The sequence below is a fragment of the Anguilla anguilla genome, chromosome 3 (assembly GCF_013347855.1).
Source record: "Anguilla anguilla isolate fAngAng1 chromosome 3, fAngAng1.pri, whole genome shotgun sequence".
NCBI classification, from domain to species: Eukaryota; Metazoa; Chordata; class Actinopteri; order Anguilliformes; family Anguillidae; genus Anguilla; species Anguilla anguilla.
In genome coordinates, this window is record NC_049203.1 from 17,873,853 (window position 1) to 17,896,523 (window position 22,671).

General features: G+C 41.2%; 2 protein-coding genes across 5 annotated transcripts; one reads left to right on the plus strand and one right to left on the minus strand.

Moving 5' to 3' along the window:
• Nucleotides 1-68: 68 nt before the first annotated feature.
• On the minus strand, nt 69-10,988 carry u2af1 (U2 small nuclear RNA auxiliary factor 1). 3 transcript variants are annotated; one of them, XM_035410684.1, is made up of 9 exons: nt 10,879-10,905; nt 9,480-9,567; nt 7,128-7,194; nt 5,364-5,430; nt 3,872-3,921; nt 2,699-2,797; nt 2,055-2,188; nt 1,345-1,437; nt 69-343 (listed from the first exon to the last, which is right to left on the minus strand). In XM_035410684.1, the coding sequence occupies exons 5-9, from the start codon at nt 3,899-3,901 to the stop codon at nt 199-201; spliced, it is 501 nt and encodes a 166-aa protein (XP_035266575.1). In that variant the 5' UTR covers nt 3,902-3,921; nt 5,364-5,430; nt 7,128-7,194; nt 9,480-9,567; nt 10,879-10,905; the 3' UTR covers nt 69-198. The 3 variants fall into 3 exon arrangements, with proteins under 3 accessions (XP_035266575.1, XP_035266573.1, XP_035266576.1); XM_035410682.1 differs by lacking the exon at nt 7,128-7,194 and having other exon boundaries at nt 10,879-10,988; XM_035410685.1 differs by lacking the exon at nt 5,364-5,430 and having other exon boundaries at nt 10,879-10,988.
• A 2,617-nt stretch (nt 10,989-13,605) lies between these two features.
• LOC118222357 (B- and T-lymphocyte attenuator) lies at nt 13,606-21,748 on the plus strand. 2 transcript variants are annotated; one of them, XM_035407887.1, is made up of 8 exons: nt 13,606-13,888; nt 17,010-17,348; nt 17,521-17,565; nt 18,055-18,090; nt 18,542-18,673; nt 18,792-18,832; nt 19,008-19,517; nt 19,548-21,748. In XM_035407887.1, exons 1-7 carry the CDS (start codon nt 13,810-13,812, stop codon nt 19,218-19,220), a joined length of 885 nt encoding a protein of 294 aa, XP_035263778.1. In that variant the 5' UTR covers nt 13,606-13,809; the 3' UTR covers nt 19,221-19,517; nt 19,548-21,748. The 2 variants fall into 2 exon arrangements, with proteins under 2 accessions (XP_035263778.1, XP_035263779.1); XM_035407888.1 differs by lacking the exon at nt 18,055-18,090.
• Nucleotides 21,749-22,671: the final 923 nt, after the last annotated feature.

The following is a 22,671-nucleotide window of genomic DNA, read 5'->3' on the forward strand; positions in this document are numbered from 1 at the left end:
ATTTCATAATAAACACAGAAAAATCCCAACTGATTCATTCAAAAGTTATTTTTATTGAGAAAGCAAGCTTTTTAAGTTCTTTTCTTAAAAAAAAAAAAAAGTAATAAAAAAAAAAAAGGTCACATTTCAATCACATTTTGGTCATTGGGAGACAATTCTATGCAGGAGGGGAGGAGGCGGGAAAATTTGGGTATCCACTCAGAATCGTCCAGAGCGCTCGCGGTCCCTCGACCTCCGCCTCTCACGATCCCGGCCACCGCCGCCGCCGCCGCCGCCACCGCCGCCTCTGCCCCGGTCCCGGGAACGGGAACGTCGTTCTCGAGACCGTGAGCGGGAACGATGCCTGTGGAAAAACAGTATTATAATACAGCAACATAAAGAAAAGAAAAAAACAACAAGGCTGGTTTTACACCCACACTTTTCTATGGAGATTCAAAAGTATAGGACCAGAATTTCAGCTGAGTGGAAAGAACAGATTGGGAAGAGTCACATACGACATGCAAAACGTGACGAGTAACCTTTCATTCACACAATGAGCAATTTGGTCAACCAGTTGCTGGAAGTCCATTCATTTTCTATGAAGCCGAGTGAAGGCCAGCAACCAAAGTAACTGGGCAACTGCGCGACAAAAGTTTCCCGAGAAAAGTTACCTGTGGTTTCTTTTTGCATATACCACTCACCAACACCAATCAGAGTTCCACGCTTGTTATTTTATAACCTATCTGATCCCATTTTCAGAATAATTGTTCCACCCGACTCCACACATTATATTGGAGGAGGCAGCAGACCCAAATATGTGGCATGTTCAACAGTCACACTGACACCAAACCACACCATAGAGCTGGCTATTGCTAGCGATCTATCCACTGAGCTCACTAGCCAGCTAGTGAGAGATAGAGATCGCCAACTAGCAAGAAAGATGTAGAGATCTCTAACTAGCGAGAGATATGCAGAGAGTTCGCTAGCTAGCTAAGGAGAGATATATAGAGATCTCTAGCCAGCTAGCTAGATGCAGAGAGTCCGATATCACTAGGTGGCTAGTTAGCTAGCAAGACAGATAGATATATTGCAAGCTAGATGTAACAAGATTACAGTCATCACATAACTAAAGAAACTTAAAGAATAGGCTATATGGCAACTACACATCTATGATACTTTGCGTAATGATGTCATTTCTGTTCATCAAAAATTTGTAGGCGCATGAGACCACTAAGAGGACACAATGGGAAGCTCTTTCCACTCAGTCAGCCAAGTACACTTGAGCTTGCCATGAGAACAGGGGGGGAAGGGGGGGGAGATAATAAACCTTGCTTGCAGGTAAATGCAGACGTAAAAAAGACTCACCTTTTCCGACGACGACCATACAACTCCCTGCGCAGCTCACGAGAGATGGGCTTCAGATGCATAAAGTTACAGAAACCACCTCGAGTGCACTCCCTGTGTTCAGAAAAGGCACTACAATCAAACTAGCTGCACATTTTGGGAAATGGTAAATGGACTGCATTTATATAGCGCTTTTATGCAAAGCGCTTTACAATTAATGCCTCTCATTCACCCATTCACACACACACTCACACACCAACGGTGAAAGGCTGCCATGCAAGGTACCAATCAGCTCGTTGGGAGCAATTGGGGGTTAGGTGTCTTGCCCAGGGCGGGGGATCGAACCGGCAACCCTCCGACTGCCAGACAACCGCTCGTACCTCCAGAGCTATGTCGCCCCCAGTTTTCATTTAGGATTCTAATAGGTAAAATAAGATTGATCAACCAGAAGGTCCCTCTGAAATTACACTAAAATGTTGGTCAAGCCATTCTGTTGACAGAGCTCTTAAGTGTCAGAGCATGACACCGCACCCCTACCCAGCCGATCTAAACATTCTTGAAAAACAGAATGCTCGGAAAAGTGTAAAATAATCTTGAACTTTCCCATTGAAATTTCTGTTAAAAAGAGATGTTGAGAATCAATTTCCTAAGTACAACATTAGCCAGCTGTCAATGCAAATTTGTGCACTTAAATTGGCTTCAAAACACCTACAAGGAGAGGAGACACTGACCCCATTTCGTACTGGCGACAGCAGGCCTCCCTGAAGTCAGTAACCGGAGAGAGCTCTGCATGGATGGGCTGACCGTTGAACCACCGGTTGTTCAGGTCCATGACCGCCTTTTCTGCGTCTTCCTCACGGCGAAACTAGTTCAAGAAATGAGTGTAAGAAAACGGCAATGTCAGAGAACCTTGTTTTCTTTGGCATCTCTCTTCGCACTTGAATGTTTGAAAGTCTTGTCTCTCATGCCGTGCCCACAGGTTAAATCAAAGAAGACTGCTTAAGTTTCAAGCAGAGAAGCACCAAATTACTGAATGATCTGTTCCACTGTGCTTGCCACACTTTCAACTGCAATTTTTTTCCATCCATGCTAAGCTTCAAGGTTATTCATTTTTATAGGTTCATGTTCGACTCCTGCACATTAGTAATTTGAACTCTTTGGTTACATGCTATTTACCAAATATAATAATATAGACAGTCAACAATAGACAATAGATATCTTCTATTATTTTTGTCGGTGACTGTTCAAAACCTTTCAAACAAGTTCTACAGAGATGTACAAATAGCTTTACTTGAGGAAGCATTTTTTCACCACTCACTGTTCAAGCATTTTGTCCCTCTGCAGACAATAGAAATAAAAGACCCAGTACACTCACCTTCACATACACATTTCCAACCAGGTGATCCCCCAGGTTATCACATACATTCATCTCCTCCACCTCTCCGTACTTCTCCTCCATCTCTGTGAAGACTTCCTGCAGATAGGGGAGACATGCACTACATGGCCAAAAGTACATGGACTCCTAAAAAACATCTCATCCAAAATTACAGGCATTAATATGGAGTTGGTTCACCCTTCGCAACTGTACCGACCTCCACTCTTCTGGGATGACTTTATACTAGATGTTGGGAGCATTGCTGTAGAGATTTGCTTCCATTCAGCCATAGGAGCATTAGTGAGGTCGGGCACTGATTGGCAGTAGAGCCTGGCTTGCGGTTGGCTTTCTAACTGATCCCAAACGCGTTGGATGGGGTTGAGTTCAGGGCTCTGTGCAAGCCAGTCAAGTTCTTACACATAGTTCTCGAAAAATACCATTTCTATATGGACCTCACTGTGTGCCCAGGGGCACTGTCATGCTGACACGGGAAAGGGCCTTCCCCAAACTGTTGGGGAAACACTAGAATGTCATCGTGTGCAGTAGCATTAAGATTTGCCTTCACTGGAACTAAGGGGTCTAGCACAAACCATGAAAAACAGTCCTAGCCCAAGGGGTGTCCAGATACTTTTGGTCATATAGAGTACTTGCTTGGCGCATGGCAGCTACATGGCAACAGCCTGTGAAACAGTGCACTCAAATACTGAAGGCCTGCACTGTGTGATGGATATCAGCATGCTGCTGCACTTAAGTGCTTAATTTAAGTCTCTGATTGGCTAAAGAGTAAACACCTCATTTCCAAAGAAAGGAAACAAAATCCTGTAGACTCTGTAGGCATTCAAGACTGGACACTGAGACCCCTTCTGTGACATAATAGAATATTTTTTTAAATCTCAATTTCTGTGCCTTCAGACCAGTAGAAAGCCAAAGCCAAAATAGAAAAAATCTGATTGAGTGCAAGACCAACATTACGAAGATTACTCCGATGAACACACTGCAGCTGTAGATGCCCATCTCTACCAAGCCCTTTCACATGCAAAAATCATGCAATGAATTCAACAAAAGTGGGTTAACATGAATGCTCTCTACAGTGATAGATGACAGATAGGCAGATGCACACAACTGAATAAGTCAGAGGGCACAGCCTCGGCTGCAATACCAATGGGTGCTTACCTCAAAGAACTCATCGTAGTGCTCCTGCATCTCCACATCGCTGACAGCACCTAAGAAACAGCGGGGTGGGGGGGGGGGGGGGACATCCAACCAATAAGTGACAGTTCAGGAAAAAAATTAAAAATCTGAACCAATTTCAATTTCACAGGAAATTTTTAAATGTTTGTACTGTGTGAACCAAATTGCTCTTTAGAGATGTATGCTGGTGCAGAAATTGATGTGTATTAAAAAAAAAAAAAAAAAAGAACCAGAACAATTTCCCCTTGAAAATGTTCAGAAAGAAGCAGAGGACACTTCTAGAAAATAAACCTTGCTCTGATATCCGTGGAGACAGCAAGGAGAGTGAAAGAATGAGAAAGAGAGAACAAGACAGAAAATATCCCCAATAAGACGGTGCGCTAAAATAAAGAGTAACTGCACTGTGCCCCCCAGCCCATGTAGACACAGGGGTTGCTCCTGTGACAATTCAGCATTTATGAATCTGAGGAACATATGCTATGAACCAAAGACTGAGGGAGGGACAGCCGCTAGGCCAGGCAAGTAAAGCTGTAAAGGAGGTCAGACCTGAGGAAAGCTGGCTAATGTGTGCGCACAGTCATCTGTTTTGAATGGGGGCAACTATCTCTCTTGTCCTCTCCACAAGATTCCTTTTAGTATCAAAAGCAAAACTGAAATAGGAAAACAGCCTTTCACAACAAGATAACTGATTTCTAAAGACTGCAATAAAGGTGGGAAGAAAAAAAAAAGTTTGTACCCTAACACACAAATAACAACCACCAACTTGGCTGTGTGGTGACAAAAGTATCCTGTAAAAGTATCTTGTGTTTAGCATCCCCTTGCTTAAACCATAGCGGCATACATAAGTGAAGACTTTACAATAACATCTCCATGTTGACTACCGCTCTTAAATTTAATCAAACTCTCCCTGCTCAATACAGTCAACAATGTGCTTTAGAAGCAGCTTATTCACCAATTATTTGTGTACACCAATGTCATTATGGCCTTGACCATCGGCGTCCAGGCAGCCAATTAAGCCACGGTTAAAGCCTTCACTTGCCAAGCAGCGATGGGCTAGGCTGCTTCTGAAGTTCCCGCTCATGGAAAAACAGGCAGCTAAAATACGAGAAAAGCCAGCAGAAGACGAGCAGTCACCAATACGCAGGATCAGATCCAGAGGGTACCAGTGCCAGACTGCCCTTGTGCAATACCATGATGAGACTACGGCAAATTCAACTCGGCTTTCACAATTATCAACCTACAAATGCAACCTCGCCCCTCACAAAGTACTGTGTGTGAAAGCTAAGTGCTGACCATTTTCTGATTTACAAGAGAAAATAATGGCCGAAACAGTGGTGCAGGTACATGTACAGTTAAGACAAAATAAGCAGTGGTGTTGGTATAGTTAAAGGTACAGTTAAAGACATCAAATTAAAAAAACACCATCAATCACAATTGAAATACCGTAGGATCCTGCAAACAAGAGGCAACTTACAGCGCAAACCATCAGCAGACTGGGCAGTGTTTTGAGGGTTACGGTAAATGTTCAAGAGGGCAATAGTCTGAAATAGAAAATGTACATTTTTTGTGATCAATCTTTTTTTTCTGTCCAACAAATCACAGAGGTTAAGTTTAAGTTACCAAGCTCTGAGGTGTTGCACGTTTAAGTTTTTTTTTTTGGTCTGGATCCCTTGAAAACACATGTTAAACCTCCACCCCCAAACTCACCCCCCAGCCCTGGCCAGGTAGGGGGGAGGAGGGTTTAGATGAAGCTGAAAAAGAAGAGTTAGGAGAATCCAAGGGCCTTGCCTTGTCCAGGGCTTCAAACAAACAGTTAATCATGAGGAACTCAGAACTATTCACTTTTCAAAAAAGGCACTTTTCAAATTTGGGGGTTCGGCTGGGGACTCTTACAGTAAATCTTACTCAGCAACAAGGCTGAAAAAAAATCGAGAAGTGAGCTCAGGAACTGGCTGTACGCTTCCACGGGGAGCGGACAGGCCTTATAATAGCGGCACGCGCTTCGACGAGAAGCAGCGTGCGCTAATTCTGAAGTCCTCATGGGAGAATGGACGGACATTTTCCCCCCCAGAGTCGAGAGTTCTGAGACGCTCCTGTGAAACGGCACACTGACAACAACACTTACCTGCGTGGCAGCGAGAGGCAATGCGTCAGCTCTGCTAGAACGGGCCTCGACACGTGGCTACGCCTCGCACGGCCCCGCCTGGGCCAGAGCTACCCTCGGCCAGTGTGGGGGTGGGCCTAAGGTTTCGACCGCAGTCGGCCTTCACGTCCACTGTGCGGGCACTACGGTGGGCTTTTTGCGACAGACAATTTTGGAAACTAAAATAAAGCACTTGCATACGGAACCAGCCTTTCTATCAAACAATCAAATCGCTGCACAAGTTAAACTGACTGTCACTGCACTCTTCTGGATGAATTTAGAATATGCAAAACACTGCTGCTGTCAGAAGGGACATCGTAGAATGAAGCAGGCATTTATGTTTGATCAAGGTTATACATGAGATCTGCAAGTGAAACTAGCTGTGGCACATATACTCCTGTTAATAGCCATGGCAGGATAAATTATTCAGTGGTAACAAAATAACGGTTTAATCAAAGTAGTAATATACTGTCCATATTTCAGTAGTAACTTGAAAACTACCAAGCCATCGACAGAAGCAGTCTCGAAATTACCAAGCATCACATTCCTTCGATAATGTCCTTAACTGGTAAGTTTTTTTTAAGAATATCCCAGGTTCTTTTCAGAAATACCCATCAGAATGTATTCTGCAGCCAATAGGTGTCATAAATAATTTAGTCTATCAGCAACAGACCAATCGAAGACACCAATCACTTGCTCAGAGTTCACAAATCTGCAGCATGCAGATTTGTCTCTGTATGTGAACAGCCTTAAAGGTTATCCTCAACTAAGTAGCTTATATTGTTTTCAAAACATGGAAATAGTTAACCTGGAATCAGCTTATTATGTAATGTCATTTAAAAACATTTGCAGCGATTGTTTTTATTATTGGAAGAAGAAGCCATATTTATTGTTAGGCTGGTGGTGGTGAGGAATGAAGTTTCAGCATTTGCTTGTGTGTCATTCTGATATGTTGGGGTCCCCCAACTAACAGTGCTGAGGCAGCCCCTCAAAACTGCCAGCTCCCAGCTCTTAGGTAACCTATATCGTGGGGAGGAAAAAAAAGGGATTTTTGTACCCCTAGTGCCAGAAGATTTCTCGAATTATGGGACTTACAGTGAGAGCCGTCGGCCGTCTGTGCACTGTTTTGGGGATTACGGTAGATGTTTTGAATCAAGATGGTCTGCAGAGGGAAAAATAATAAAAAAATCAAAAGAAATTCCCAAAAGATTGTACTGCGAAGCAGGACTTAATTTGCCCCTCGTTGGGGGAAGCTGATCTTTTGGCTCTCTCACTCAAGGGATTTTGTTTTAACGAGGGGGTGAAAGTATATATATATATATATATATATATATATATATATATATATAGGCTATATATAAAATATGCTTTCAGAAGATCCCAGGAACCTAGAACCTAGAATTTGTATAGGGTGTAGAGGTTGGGGAAATAACTGGAAAAGCTGGCAGCTCCAGGTTCTACGGGAAATTCTACAAAAATGGACATCTACTATTGTTCACGTTTCTGAAAGCCCTGACACTGGTGGAATAATTCCTCTGAAGAACACCAAAAGGAACCTCACTCAGACTGAGCAGAAAATGTAAAGTTAAACCAAAATCTACACAAGGCTCAGCCATGCAGTGAAACCTGCAGCAAACTGGCTTTAACATGCAAGTGGGCTTCAAACTGGTACCAAAGAGGAGACCCAAGCAAAATATAGCAGAAGTAAAACCAACCATTGATCTTTTTCCTCTCACACACATAGGCAGAATACTGCCAGGTATTACTGACGAGTGCGTGTACACATGTGTATACAACAACCATCTCTGGTTCCATCTATTATGTTCTTAGAATCCTTATTCTTGCATATTAGAACTTCAGTTCATAGTTAAAATAAACAACTGGACAGGATGCAAGTAGGTTGACCTGTCTGCCATGCAGCTGGCAGAATTATTGCCATTGTCTAGATTACTTCACTGAAGGCAGCCTTTGCTTTAAAAAGGGTGGGGAAAAGCTGTTCCAAGGTCTCAACGGTTAACATTTTACCACCTATTGTGTTCCAGCTGACATCAGAAGGACTTTTGAACAAATTAGTCCTAAACTTATGAGTGTGACCTGATGACGCAGCCTGTGAACTCCCAGCCACTTCAAGGTCAGGCAAGAGGACATGCAGGGAAGGGCCAGGGGCAGAGGAGGATTATTCCTCCAGACACCCGCCAGCAACTGGAGGGGACTGCCAGGGATCGGGGAGAGTATTTAATGCATGTGGAAGGAGGGCAAAATAAAAGGCGTGGGCCACATTACAACACACACAGCACTCGTTATGTGCTACAAGTTTACAGCTGTCCTAATGGAAGGGCAACTGTTACTATATGGACAGAGTGCACATACATGCCTATATAAATATGAAAACGTCTCTAAAATATGGATTGAAAAAAAAAAAAAAAATTCCCCAGGGCAATGAAAAAATTTCTGATAATTTTCAATTTCTCAAATGTCCTCTTTTGAACAAGGACGATTCTGGCCATGAATGAATTTCCCAAAGCCACTGTGCCTAAATATTTCCCGTCAGGTTGCTTTGAATGAACCACATGAATAAATGCTTATTAACGTTACACCTCCAAGTAAAGCTTTGGATATAGGTTTGCTATGCGACTGAACTTCAATGCAGTGGCTTCATACCCAAGAAGGAGAAAACAAGCACACTGGCTGAGTGCAGGAGGCCATCCCTCAATACCAGCATTCAGACCGGTTACCTACTTTTGTTACCTATACAATAAGCAACACTAAAGCAACCCTCCTTCTTTGAAATGGGCACACGGGGCTTTCAAATGAACATATAGCATTATCTGCCCTCGCTAAATGACACAGTCCCGTTCATCATTGTCTGTACCAACAAGAATAAAGAGGCATCTCAAAGGGATTACACCCAAACGTGTGACCACTCATCTGCTGGTCCGTTTGAATCTGAAGTATACAAAAATATCTGCCAATTTAGCTGTATCAAAAGCAACTTTCTGTGGAGGAATGGGTCAATTTCACAGCATGTACATATAACATTTCTTCAGCCAAGCATGAATTCTGCAACAATAAACCAAATCCGTTGTTAGCATTAATGCAGTGAGAAATAGGCACACATTTAGCACAAAGGGAAATACAGCTGCATTGCATATATCCACTGTGTAGCAATGCACAGGGCAAGTTTTACTGATATAATGAATGGCAAATAATCCAATCCTTCACAAAACAGCAACAGTTAACCAGCAAAAACCTGGCTGGGATTCATAACGTGACCGCAACATATTTGCACAGCCTTCTCAGTTGCAATAAGGTGGTCAATACGCCTACCACTGAGATACCTCAATGTACTTACTTTCACTTATTTTGGTTGAATACACAGCTGGCACCAAAAAGTTACATTTGCGTATCCTAACCTAACTTGATTTGAAATTTTAGCAGAGCACTTACCTGGCTGAAAGTAGGCTTATTGTGCAACCTGGAACACCGGTCTCCGTGACGACATGCCCCAATTTTAAAGTAGAAAGAACAATTGACCCTGTTGGAAACAAAATCAGCAGAAAATCATGTAAATGAATAGCAAGCTACAATTTCGACTACCCCAATGTTTTCACAAACTGGCAGCTAACTGCTTAGCCATAACTCATCTCGTTTCCTTATGAATATTCATAAATAAGCTTGGCGCGGCTTGTGTGTGAAAAGTGCCAGATTTTTGCCCGCCGAACTCGACTCGTTTAAACAATTTGAGAAATGCTAGTAACTAACACATACACGCAGTCTGGCCTTACCTTTAATCAAAGACATCATGCATCAATCTTGTTCCAAAGTTATTCATTTTTTGATGAGAAGGACAAATGAAAGCACAGCCAGAGGGAACTTTTGTGTATGCAGTAATCGTTACTGTAACAAATAACTTAACGTAGATGAGATGAGAACGTTGCCATCTGAACGACAGATTTACTAGGAAGCCACGACTGTCCAGAATGTAAACAAGACAAGGTCGGGAGAAATTTTATGACACCGTAACCAACCTTGCTGGCCATGTTCGCTAGTATATCAGGCCGAGTAAATGGATGATATGCAAAAATATCTGCAAGTCGCTCACGATGAGAGTGAGCTGATTCGAAAGTTAAACACTTGTCACCTACACCCGTTTAATCATATAGGTAAGGCAAAGTAAGATGGGCATTACTGCAAAGAATTGCAATTAGCTAACAGTTATGGCGTGCTTCCAGTTGCTGCATAAAGCCAACTCTGACTAATGATTGGCTGGGTCAACTTGCTCAAGCAGGCTTCAACTCCCTTGCTATGCTTGCAATACATTTGCCGAGTTAAATACTCGCCCTTGGTTATAGATAACCGGTTAATTATAACATCACGTTAAATGCACTCTCCCCACAAGAAACGACGAAATTACAGCTCTGATCGCCAATTTACTGCAGACGCAAGGTGGCAAACAATGGCTGACCTGACGAAGGCCAGACAACGTTACTAATGTTACCTAGTTTCCCTGTGTAGGGTGTAGAAGATTGTTAACTAAATAGCAATACATTGGCTGGGGAATATAATTGGAGATTATGCGCTTAATTTAGTTCTTGACATAAATGATCGCTTGGTCGTATCAGTACATAGGAAGCGGCTGAATTTGCGCACATGCTGCAGTTTTTCCTCCTCGTCCCGATGCAACGCACACGGACTGCCTGGCTACTTGGGCCAACCAGATAGCCGGGGCTCCAGATATACGTTATAGGCCCTTCTACACCTAGATTTTTGCAAGGCTAGTTAACAACTAGCCAATTTCTTGTTTTATTCGTGAGAACTAATGAAAAAAAACAATTATTTTACTCACTTGTCTTTCTCTGTACCGAAAATGGATGCCAGATACTCCGCCATCTTGAACTGTGGCAGCAACGTCGACAATCCTGCGCACTACGTCACAGATTATATGCGTTTTGGCGTTGTCTGCGTATACATGCGCATTAGTGTAGAACAGGCCTAGGGCAAACTGTTGATATTTAAACTTGGCCGCTAGGGAACGCGAAAGAGCTTTGTAAAAGGCAGAGCGAGGAATAACATGTGTTGAAGTAAATCTTTGTGTTCGACCTACTTCAAAGTAATTCACGGTACATTCATGCTAAAATAATAAAGCACAATTCATTATTCCCCTTCCCTAGTAATTCACAACAGTTAAATAACACTGCATTAATTCCATGCCCCGCACAAGTCAAGAGTAGCCTATAGCCTACGTAGATTCTCCACACTAGAGGGTGCCAATGTAAACATTTTGAAACATGGACCTTCTTTCTAAACAGACTGCAAGCTACGGGAGAAACGCGACAACTCATAGTATTTTAATACATTTTTCAACTGAGAATGAATTACTTAAAATGCTTGTCTTTGTATAACAAATATCTTGTAATCTTGTTTAAGTAGAATATCCTGGAATCATCTCATTTCCCTTTTGGGGCTTCCATGCATATGATCTAGGCTACTAGTGATGGGAATTATGGCTCTTTGGAGAGAGCCGGGTTTTATGGCAACGTTCCTTTCAGGGAGCCGTTCAAAAGGACGGCTCATCGTTCTTTTTCCTTTTTAGGGGGCGGGGGTTTATCAGTCAATCTTTGGTTTATCCGCGGAATAATCAGTAGGATAATGATAGGATAAGATTAGGATCAGATTCAAACTTAGATACTTAAAGCCCCTGGAAACAAAGCCTCAAATCGTTAAAATATAAGACATCCTATGTATGATATCAAACATGAGTGTGGTATTAAGCGTCCACCAAAGTTTGAATGAAAAAAAAGGGTATATATATATATATATATATATATATATATATATATATATATATATATTTATATTAAGGTGACAAGACGTCCCCGATTTTCGGGGACAGTCGCCGAACTAAGTCATCTGTCCCTGACCATATCCTGTCCCCGAAAACGTCCCCAATTCGTTCTTGCAGTAAAAAAAAAAAAAAAAAAAACGCTTCTATCCTTATCGCGTTATAGAAGGCAGACGCTTAGGGGAAGGAAACTGTAAATTAAATATGCTTGTTTCAATGGTTGCAATGTCGGATTAAAAGAAACTCGGTATTTTGCGCTTGAATTGAGAGAGCGCGAGTGAAGTGATACAATGTTGCAGTTTTTGGAATTCCACCCTCTGTATGAAATGTGTTATGTAGGCTACAACAAGATCCACGTGTGTTCACGTAAAGGGGGGTTGGTATGGCAGGAAGTGAAATGGGCACAACGATAAAAAGAACGGCCCCCACCAAGCACCCACTCTGTTCCCTTCGTTCGTACCAAAGAGCCGTTCAAAAGAACCGGATCGTTCGCGAACGTCACATGATCTACAAGCTATTTAGATTGTAGTTGTTCAGGTTAATTTCTTTTCTTTAGCGTTGTGATGTTTATTTAAAATCAGCGCGTGTAAGCCAAGACCAGTAAATGTATGTTTATATATGGTTGTCCTCCTACTCATTAAAACTGATCAAATATTTTGGCACACAAATATACATTTCTGAGGAGCTTTAATACATTGTGCCGCCAGTGTAGCATCAGTTCTATATCAAGCTTTTAGCATTCCATCTGAGAATCACCAAGAAGATCAACGAGACCTAACACAAATAACTTTAAAATTCAGACATTTGATATATTACATTACAGGCATTTAGCAGACGCTCTTATCCAGAGCGACTTACACAACTTTTACATAGCATTTTACATTGTATCCATTTATACAGCTGGATATATACTGAAGCAATTTCGGTTAAGCACCTTGCTCAAGGGTATAACGGCAGTGTCTTACCCGAGAATCGAATCTACGACCTTTCGGTTACAAGCCCAGTTCCTTACCCACTGTGCTACACTCCGTTCCTATATTATCGCCCTCTACGTGTTTCACTGAAATCTCCTTCAGGTGAGCATAACATTTTAGCATAATACACTTTTTTTTAAAAATCTCAAAGACTCAATGTGTTTCAGATGATTTTAAAATAAAAACATTATAGCCTACAACCGTTTTTGTCTGTATGGAATTGACTACAAGGGAACTGACACTTTTAAATATTCAGAATTTGATTAAATAAATTGCCCATCCTTCTAAATATATGTATATTTTATCATACATCGGTCACAATAATGATACCCCATGCCAGTCCTCACAATTTTAGCTTCTGAACAAGATTAGCACTCATTCCTTAGTGGACAGCCTACTTTGCCATAAAAACCAGGTCAGAAACAAATGCATAAACACTCTAGTTTGGGACAGCGGTTAAGTGTTTGGATGTTGGGCCCCGTGAAAAGATCTCACATTCAGCCCTACTACACCAGACCACCCCATTATTGCACAATTACAGCACAGTTTTCTGAGGGCCCCTGTCAGTCAGGGTCCATGGAATCATCCTAATCAAGTTCCTGATTAAAAAGAAGACAATCATCACAGCACAGAGCCGGTACAGCAGTGGGAGTACGGGAAAAAGGAGGCAACGTGAAGTACAGATTGACACAAGGGGAGGAGTTTACAGAAACCACATATGAAACTATATGTCTTTCAAGTGAAAGAGAGAAAGGAAGAGAGAGAGACAGGCACAGACAGTGAGAAAGACAGGGAGAGTACACCCTGCTGAGCAGTTAAGTAGTGCTGCAGTGATATGAAGTTGAACTGACACGTGCTTACAGAAACACAGAGACACTGACACAGTGAAGGTGATGGGTTACCTGTGCTGATTCCCAGAAGCCCTCTTGGACACAGAAAGACTGGCCTGCTGCCGGCGAGGATGAGGCCCCAAATGGAGAGGACCAGCCTGGCTCTGTCCCTTCTGCTGCTGGTGATATACGTCCCTGGAGATGCTTGGGGTAAGTGAGGCTTGGAGCCCCTTCTCATTCCAGATCCCCACAGAGGGGACAAGACCAGTGATAGAGACAGAACTGGTCAGTGTGATACAATTATAGAACCTATGATGTCGCAGCTTATTATCACCTGTCAAGTGAATGCCGGTGTAACAGCGTTTCCCCTCAAATCATATGTGTATTATATACATACACGTGTGTGTGTGTGTGTGTGGTGTATAAAGCTTCTGTTTTTCCACCAAAACAGGGAGGTCTCTGAATCTCCCTCATGCCCCATCATTTCAGAGCAAGTGTGGTGCTAATTGAATGAATCCGACTTACGTGGGCAGGCAGGATAATGGACTCAAATTATGTGTCCAGTGTATCCATTTAAAATAAGAGTAGTCACTGCACCACCAAACTTCCTCTACATCAATCAACATGAGCAAAGTCGAGGGAACTATACCTCACATGAAGCTCAGTAAAACAGGTGGCATGTATGTTAAGCAGTTAATCAAGGATGTTGTAAGGATTTAGTCTGATTGTAATAATGAGACCAGGGTGCTGGCTGATCATTGGCAAGATCTCAATCATCAATTCATATAAAAGTAATCACCAAGAAGGCACTGTAGACTAGATATGCCTCAAAAATTTATTAAGGATGACTGGATTCATGGTGGCAGCATTGTGTCCCAACTGTGGACTTAATTTTTGGAAACAATTACAGATGAGGGCAGCCAGGATTATCTATTGCTTGTCTTGAATCTTGACACAACACTTGTAAATCCTCAAATTAGGAATATTTCTAATAATCATAATAATAATAGACTAATAATCATAGAACACATGAATGAGCCACCTTTAAGAAGGGGGAGCTGTCTGCTCTGTCATGCAAATCCACACGCTTTTCAGAGTCTTCAGATGTTTGGGGACTTTTTGGTGTTTGATGACAAAGGTGGTGGGCACAGATATGTGGGGTGCAGACAGGTGAGTTTTTCATAGTTTTTATGGTGTGAATAATGCTATTTTTACTGAAAAAAGTGAAATCTGAAGGTCTCCTTGCGTATCAGTTTAACTGATCATAAGGGAAATTTCCAGTCTGCCATCACAACCTGACAGTCAGCTCACTTTTACTATGATTTAGTCATGCCCCCCACTTCCCCGAGCAACCTGTGAATGACCCTCTTGCAGACTTGTCAGTGGAAAAGTACAGGATCAAAGTAAGGACTAATAAAAAAAAAAAACCAAAAAAAAAAACCAATGTGAGTGCCCCCTAACAAATATGGACATTTCACGTACATACGCTGAACTCTGTACTATTTTTTTAGCATATGTTTGTGATACAATCTGAGACTAGACAACAGGTTGACAGATTTGTTAATGATCTGTGTAGCTAGAGACCATTCCGTGATGTATGTGGGGCTTTTTCGGAACTGCTTTCCCCCCTTTTTTCCCCAATTTGGAATGCCCAATTATATTTACACTGCAACACACACCACAACCTCCATTGTCAGTTCCAGAAGGTCTAGGACAACCATGTACCCTCCTCTGAAACATGCAACATCACCACTGCTTCTTTTCACACTGCAGTTTAAAGGTCACACATACATTAGTAGAAGAAAGACATTTCATGTATGACTCAGCATATGAACATTGAGCACCAAATCATTCCGCTTCAAAATATGGTGTGAAATGGATTAAAATGAAAGACAAGAGACACACATATACACATGTACACGAATGGAAATAAACACACACATACTGTAAACAAACACAGTTACTATGCAGTTTTATAATACAGTATTCTTTGTGTTCACTTTCTCTCTCTCGCTTCCACCACCCCCATCACACATACACACAGACACACACGGAGTGTTTGGATTAGCTAAAATGGGCAGGAAGTGAACTGCATGTTTGACTAAGAGAGCGTCTTGTACAACCATTTTGTCGGACTGTCACTTAGCTGTAGAATGAGAATGAGGTCGGCCCCACAGGCACATACAGCACCTTTTTACAACAACTGGGAAAATGGCTCCAACTGGCACTAATGATACATAAAAAGTATTCTGCTGGATTTCAATTAAGACAATGCAGTTCTATCCACAGTCATCCAAATACAGTTGTCTGAGGAATCTAACCGCTGATCAACATAACAAATACAAAATTGTGCCTGTTATCTTTGTCTTAAGAAAGCTTTACAGATTAACTCAGATTACAACCTGTACAGATCATAATATATGTATCATCCATTTCATTTTGCATGCTACATGGTTCATTTTTTCCATGTATCTTGCTGTATTGTGAAAGCAGAGAAAATTGAGCGGTAGTGGAAATTCTTGTGTAGAACCAGTTGTAGCGTTAGTTGCGTGTGTCTGTGCGCATGTGTATGTGTTGGGTAGAAGTGTGTTTCCATGCTAATAGGTGACTGTATGTTGACTGTTTCTCTGTCCCACACACAATGTTTCCATTTGAGTGAGTAGAGCAACACTAACTGCTCAAACCTGTGGGAAGGTGAAAAGAAGAGCCCCCACCGGCATTTAAAATCTGGGTCTTCATGAGGGGGGCAGCCAATTGATTTACTTCATTTTCCATGCGACAAACTTTACACAGAACAATGCAGACCAGAATAATGCAGACCTGATTAACAGGTGCCAAAATTGAAAACTGGTGCCAAAAATGTGACTTAAACATTTCCACAAAATGTTTAAGTCACTGTTTACTACACAGGATGTCTGGGTGTTATTATGCTGACCTGCGCAACAACTCTCACCATATACACCTCCCACCACAATTTCCCATACTGATTAAAGTTTGATTAATTCGCTTGGTTTGTGCTTTCATTCACTATGCACAGACAAGTCAGGATTTTATCTTCATCACTTCACACTTGTGAGTAAGTGTATAAATCAGGGTTGGGAAACTGAAACCAACATAACAGCGGTTTAATGCTCGACACCACAGAAATGCATAAGAATTGGAACGGCTTCTTCCAATCTGTGTGAAGGAGCAGCCGTTACAGTTGTTATGAAGTTCTGTGGTTTAGGTGTTTAGGCTTGAGGTCAAGTTGGGTACAATTTTTTCAATAAGCATGGTTGGGTGGTGGGATGATTATTTATTGTATGATGCTGCTTTTTTTCTGAATTGTTAGGACAAGAGACACACTGTGCTCCAGAGATTCAAGTAAAGCGCAGTACAACATATAAGGCTGTGGCAAAAGAATCCCTGAAGATTATGTGTGCAGTCAAACATTGTGGCCAAGAGTTCAATTTCACCTGGTGTAGATTTCACACTGACAACAACTGCAAACCTGTGGACAAAATGTACAGCATCACACATGGGTGGGAAAAATCTAAAGAGGATCCGAACTGGGGTGACATGTTCCTGCTTTTTGGAAATATAAGCTTGGATGATGCTGGACAATACAGATGTAGCATCTTCAGTGTCGTAGGCAGCGCTGTGGGTCATTTTATTACAGTCAGCTTTTCAGGTGAGTAATCAAATCTTTCCTCTTGTTTACTTGTTCAAAGCTACAGCATGTTTCCTTTATTGATAAAATGAACAGACAGAAATATTTCTAAGCAGCTGGAGGATTCACAGATGTTCCTGTTCATTGCACAGCAGCATCGCAATCTATTTGGTCTGATTTTTTATTTCCTCAGCCACTGAGTCTCTTCATGGTGGAAATGGAAGCAACAGCAACACACGTGAGAGTAGTGATTTTTTTTTGTGTTCACAGAACATACTGTTTTAAATGTGAATTGTATGAGGTGATTTCAAAAGTCTCTTCCAAAGCTGTTAATTCAGGAAAGGTAGAATGAAATTTTTCAGTAGTTATTTGTATTGTACCGATACTGGAGGTTACTAGTCTCTAGTGTTGGTCCCTTTACAGTAAGTGCACATGCTGGGACTGTTTGATTCTTGCCACTTTAAAAATAAAAGTTGCTGAAAAGAGGTACATTATAAGCTCAGACCTGAAACAGAAGTGGAAGAAAATGAACAAAAAATACAAAATAGAATGGAGTTAAATGATTCCAAAAGCAGATATAGTCTGCCTTTTTCTTTTCTTATTTTACTTAGAACTCACAAACTAATCTTAATGTAGAGCTTGCACCATTACAAAATGATGTGCCTTTGTTTTACTATTTAAATGTGTAATGGAAATACTAATCTTGTAGTTGGTCTGTATTTTTCAGGCTGCGTCCTCCTCAAAAGGGCAGTACTTAAGCAAGGTTTTCCTTCATGAATATATGCTTTCCCTTGATGGGATTTTTTAAATTTAAAATTTGATTTATTTTGTAATAATTTGAATGCCATTGTTTTGCCCACCATTGCTTGCAGTACATTACATTACATTTCATTACACTCTCATTCAGGATGACAACATTCGACTTTATTCTATTTGCCTTAATATCACTATGCACCTGATTTATTTGAGCAATATAGACAGACCTGGTTGACAATTTTCCCAAACCAGTGAGTACAGATGCAGCATCACTGAAGCGCTAGAGCAAATTAACTATGCTAACAAAGCTACAAGTCCTGATTACATCCATAACAAATCCCAAGAAGAGAAATGTAAGAAAAATACCATAACCACAATCAATTACAAAATACCATAGCTTCTTTGAGTTTACGTTTAATAGTGGTGGGCCGCTGAAAAGCTTCGTGTTTTCACTACAGACATGTCAGCGGAGAAAGAACTCAACACCCAAGGCCCCAGCTGGATCCCTCACTTTTCCATCTGTACTATCGTAGTAGCTGTGGTCATCACGGTGATGGTGATTTCCTTTTTGTGCATGAATGGATGTAAAGGTGAGTGTGAGGGTGACCCATCGTTCTTTATCAGCCACTGGGTGTGCGAGCTTCAGAGCTTTGGCACAGTATTAGGAGACATAAAAAACAATAACATGTGTATTTATTTCACGAATAGGATTACAAAGATCAAGAAATGCGGATGCAAGCAACTGTCAGGTAAAGCAAATTCTAAATCTGTATCTTTTGTGCAAATGTAAGACTTGTATGGCAGTGCAGTTTTCCTCCTTAACAAAGGAAATCTGGATAAAGCAAACAATAAAAAGGAGGGTGGACCTTTCTCCATTATTTATAAAAACGGAGGAAATCTAAATGACCTCTCTTTTGTTTATAGTACAAGGTCACAATGGATAAGCATGGGATAAGCACAGCAAATCAGACAGCCGTTGACAGGAACAACAGCCATCCCCATGATAACGACAGAGACAGGTGTGAGACTTCCATAATATATGTGACCCTGAACCACCAGTCAAGACAGGAGGATTCTGCTCGCACATCCATTGTGCTGGAAGAACTCACGGAGTATGCTACCATCCGGTTTTCCTGATCCCAGATCAGTGCTAGGTTCCGGACATGCCCAAGACATAATTACTATTATGTTTATGACTGTTCACAGCATGTTTAAGCTGTCCCACCCACCCACTAGGCACCCGCTGCGCCTAGGGCCCCACCTTCTTGCACAGGGCCCCACCTTCTCACCTTCCTTTGACAGTAGAAGAATCAGAAGGTGCCTATATTTTGGAGAGGCCCCCAAATTTCTTTTTGCCTAGGACCCCCAAATATCTGGGATAATTCTGTTTAAGATATGCTCATAGCACGAATGTGAGATTTTCATGTCCTTCACATCTGTGAGGTCTTTTCTAGATGAGCTCAGAAACAGCCACAATCCGTTCCTGACATGATAAATGTGTGTTGTTAGCTTGACATGCATATTCAAGAAATGTTCATGACCACCACATGACACGTTAAATGAATGTTGGGATTTTAAATACTTGTATTAGTAAACACATCTCAGATTGTATTTGGGATAAGAGATTTTTCAGGATTTTCTTTGGATTGACAGGACTCAGAAGATAATGATTTTATGTGATAATCTTGCACATTTTTATTTATCTCAGTTTCTGTGTTTTGTTAAAATAACTTGACCAAGCACAAGTCAAACATCCTCAATCAACAAAGCTCTTGTGCATGAGTGTTCCTGTTTCCATGCCTGTGTCTGTGTATCTGTGTTAACGGTGCAAGCGACTGAACCATTTTGATTGGTACTTTGTATCTGTGTATTTTAACTCCATTAAAGTGAAATTAACCACATTTAATTCCAATCGAATTTGAAATGGTTACTCTCTATAATCCATATGAACACTGTCAGTCTGGAAATGATTTTATGAGACAGGTTCAACCAGGGCACGTTTCCACCTGTCCAATAAGTAGTTTCTGCTTAACATGCTGGGCTCCTGGAAAATGCTCAGAAAAATGTAACTATCCGCCATTGTTGTTGGTCCTGATGTGTCTTTGACATTCATTACTGCATGTGATGTCACTTCCTGTATTTTCTGCAATAGGAGGTTTTATAATAAGGAGCTACTGCATTATATATCCTCTAAAACACTGACTGGTGCTTGTCTGTGGTTTAGGTTTTCCATGCTTGGCATAAGGATGGCAGATGTGGAGTCATTCACTTGAAATTAACCTTGGTTAGGTCTAGGAATATTCAGAAAGATTTTTTTTTAAATAATGCAAACACAGATTTTAGTTTTAAATCACATCTTTATGGGGTGTCACATGGCATGGCCTGTAGGGTGCTGACCACATGCTCATTACAAGCCGTGAAGTTGGTGGTTTTATTTCCCTCGCTGTGTGAGATATGTTGCATGTCTCTCACTCTCCATTCTTACTGTCTCTCTGCACTGTCCCGTCCAATAATGCAGAACAGCCTGTAAAAAAATATGTCTTTAAATGTCAGTCGGTATCTAACTTAATTCTTTATGCAGCTCACCCTTTTAAGGAAGAATAACTTTCTGCTACAGATAACCCCAAAGTATCTACTGGGTTTTAGGGGCTGACCGAATTAAGAAATGTGCACACAACACAAACACACTCACATCCTGTAAAACGACATGACGGGGCTTATGTGAGTGAGTATTAACCACTGCAAAGTGTTTTTGAAAGAGGGGCATGTGGAAGGGTGGGGACGACAGTTTTAGAGCTGGTGGTTGAGATAACGTTTTTTTTTCCTATTACGAGATTGAACCACTAGCAGTGGAAACAAAAAAAAAAACAAACAAAAAAATCACTTTTACCATAGAAACAATAGCAACATTTCAATTAATCTCATCACTTTTGAGGGTTGTAAACCTCCACACTGACCATGAAATAGTTCAGTGCATTGGCCAAAGATTAATCTTTGAGACCATGGGATGAAAGGCAGATGAAGATTTTTAGTACAGCCGGTCATTTGACTTCACTTCACTAGTGCCCCCACCCCAGCCAAAGTGAAGCAAGACCACTTTTTCACTCCCAGGAAGTGAAACTGTTTACGGCCTGACTGGAAAGAGCACATGCACCGTTAACTTGGTTAAACAAATCTCCAAGATAGAAGATTAGCTGTTTATTACCAGAAGTTCTGCATTTTACATTTTGAGACCAAGAATGCTGAGAAAACTAGAATTGAACCTTTTATTGTGTTCTGGAGGGAAATTTGATATGGCAACTCATCTGCCAAATTCTATGTAGAATTTGAGTCCTTTAATAAATGTATGGATAGTGTAGACTCTCTGATGTTAATATTCAGTTATTTAACAGATCTGTTATAGAAGTTAAATTTAAACTGACCGTAATCTCAAGGTCATTTTTTTTTCTTTTTTTGTGTTTTTAAAGTTAACAATGTTGTATGAATGTTTTCCACTTGATGTGTCTGGAATTGCTTGAACCTGCTCTGTAGACATTTTAAATATTGTATTTAATGAAAAGGATCAATTTTATCACCTAAAAAGAGTATGCATGGATGAAATGTTGCCCTCGATTGCACAATAAACCATACAACTTACTTAATTCTATTAAAATTAATTAAACACATTTTGAAAGTTAAGGATATTACTTTGTTTGCAAGTTAAATAATTATTTGCACATATTTGTCATACACTATTGATATGACCATTATAAATAATTTGTTGGTCCTAACAGAGATAGACAGGGTTGAGCAGAAACCCACCCAACAGCTCACAGTGACAGGATGTGGGAAATTTTCAGCATGCGTCTATTGTAACTTTGTCCACCCCTCATTCAAAAGATCCCATTATCACGTGGATACACCACAAAGTGACAAAAAAATAACAAAATTTAACATTTGGAACGGCATCCAAAAGTAAGAGACCGTGTGTCTCAGGCAACAGGTCTCAAGCAGAGCGGACGAGAGAGACATAGAAAGAGAGAGAGAGAGAGAGAGAGAGAGAGTGCGGTAGGCCCAGGGACTGACAAGTGGAAAGTCTTTGAGGTTTTGAACTTTGCACATTTGCGAGCTGTAACCTCTGAGTGTAGACTAAGCTATAAAGAGGGAGAGGTGGGGGGGTGAGGGCAGGGTGGGGGTGGGGTCTATGCTGCACTCTTCTAACCGTTCTCTCTAAGCGTGCTCTGTCACTTTGATGGGGAAAAAACATTGTTCTCCACACACCCAGTGGAGACTTCCACTGTCCAAGGTGTTAGGGGGCAGAGGAGGTTCTTCAGATGCCTGGACAAAGAAGCCTCCTGGTGACTCCGAAGGGTTCTGGCCAGATTCACTTCCTGTCTATTTCCTTGTTTTGTGTGTGTGTGTGCACGTGTGTGTGTGTGTGTGTGTGTATGTTGCATTTAGTTTTGAATTTTTCCGGAAAATTGTTTTTCATCTAAGATCTGAGGTTTTGCTGTACTTTCCGAGATATTTAAAAACACGGTACTCAGCACCAAGATTATATAGGTATTATATAGGTCCCCTGTATATCGGTAATTGTAATTTTGCTGCA

Excerpts from the sequence above, each read along its gene's own strand:
- u2af1 (XM_035410682.1), bottom strand. The coding sequence starts at position 10,922 with ATGGCGGAGTATCTGGCATCCATTTTCGGTACAGAGAAAGACAA. Across the intron at positions 9,568-10,878 it reads TTCGGTACAGAGAAAGACAA|GGTCAATTGTTCTTTCTACT; the intron begins GTGAGTAAAATA and ends TGTTTCCAACAG. Across the intron at positions 2,189-2,698 it reads TTGGAAATGTGTATGTGAAG|TTTCGCCGTGAGGAAGACGC; the intron begins GTGAGTGTACTG and ends TTCTTGAACTAG.
- LOC118222357 (XM_035407887.1), top strand. The coding sequence starts at position 13,810 with ATGAGGCCCCAAATGGAGAGGACCAGCCTGGCTCTGTCCCTTCTGCTG. Across the intron at positions 13,889-17,009 it reads CGTCCCTGGAGATGCTTGGG|GACAAGAGACACACTGTGCT; the intron begins GTAAGTGAGGCT and ends CTGAATTGTTAG. Across the intron at positions 17,566-18,054 it reads TGGAAGCAACAGCAACACAC|GCTGCGTCCTCCTCAAAAGG; the intron begins GTGAGAGTAGTG and ends TGTATTTTTCAG.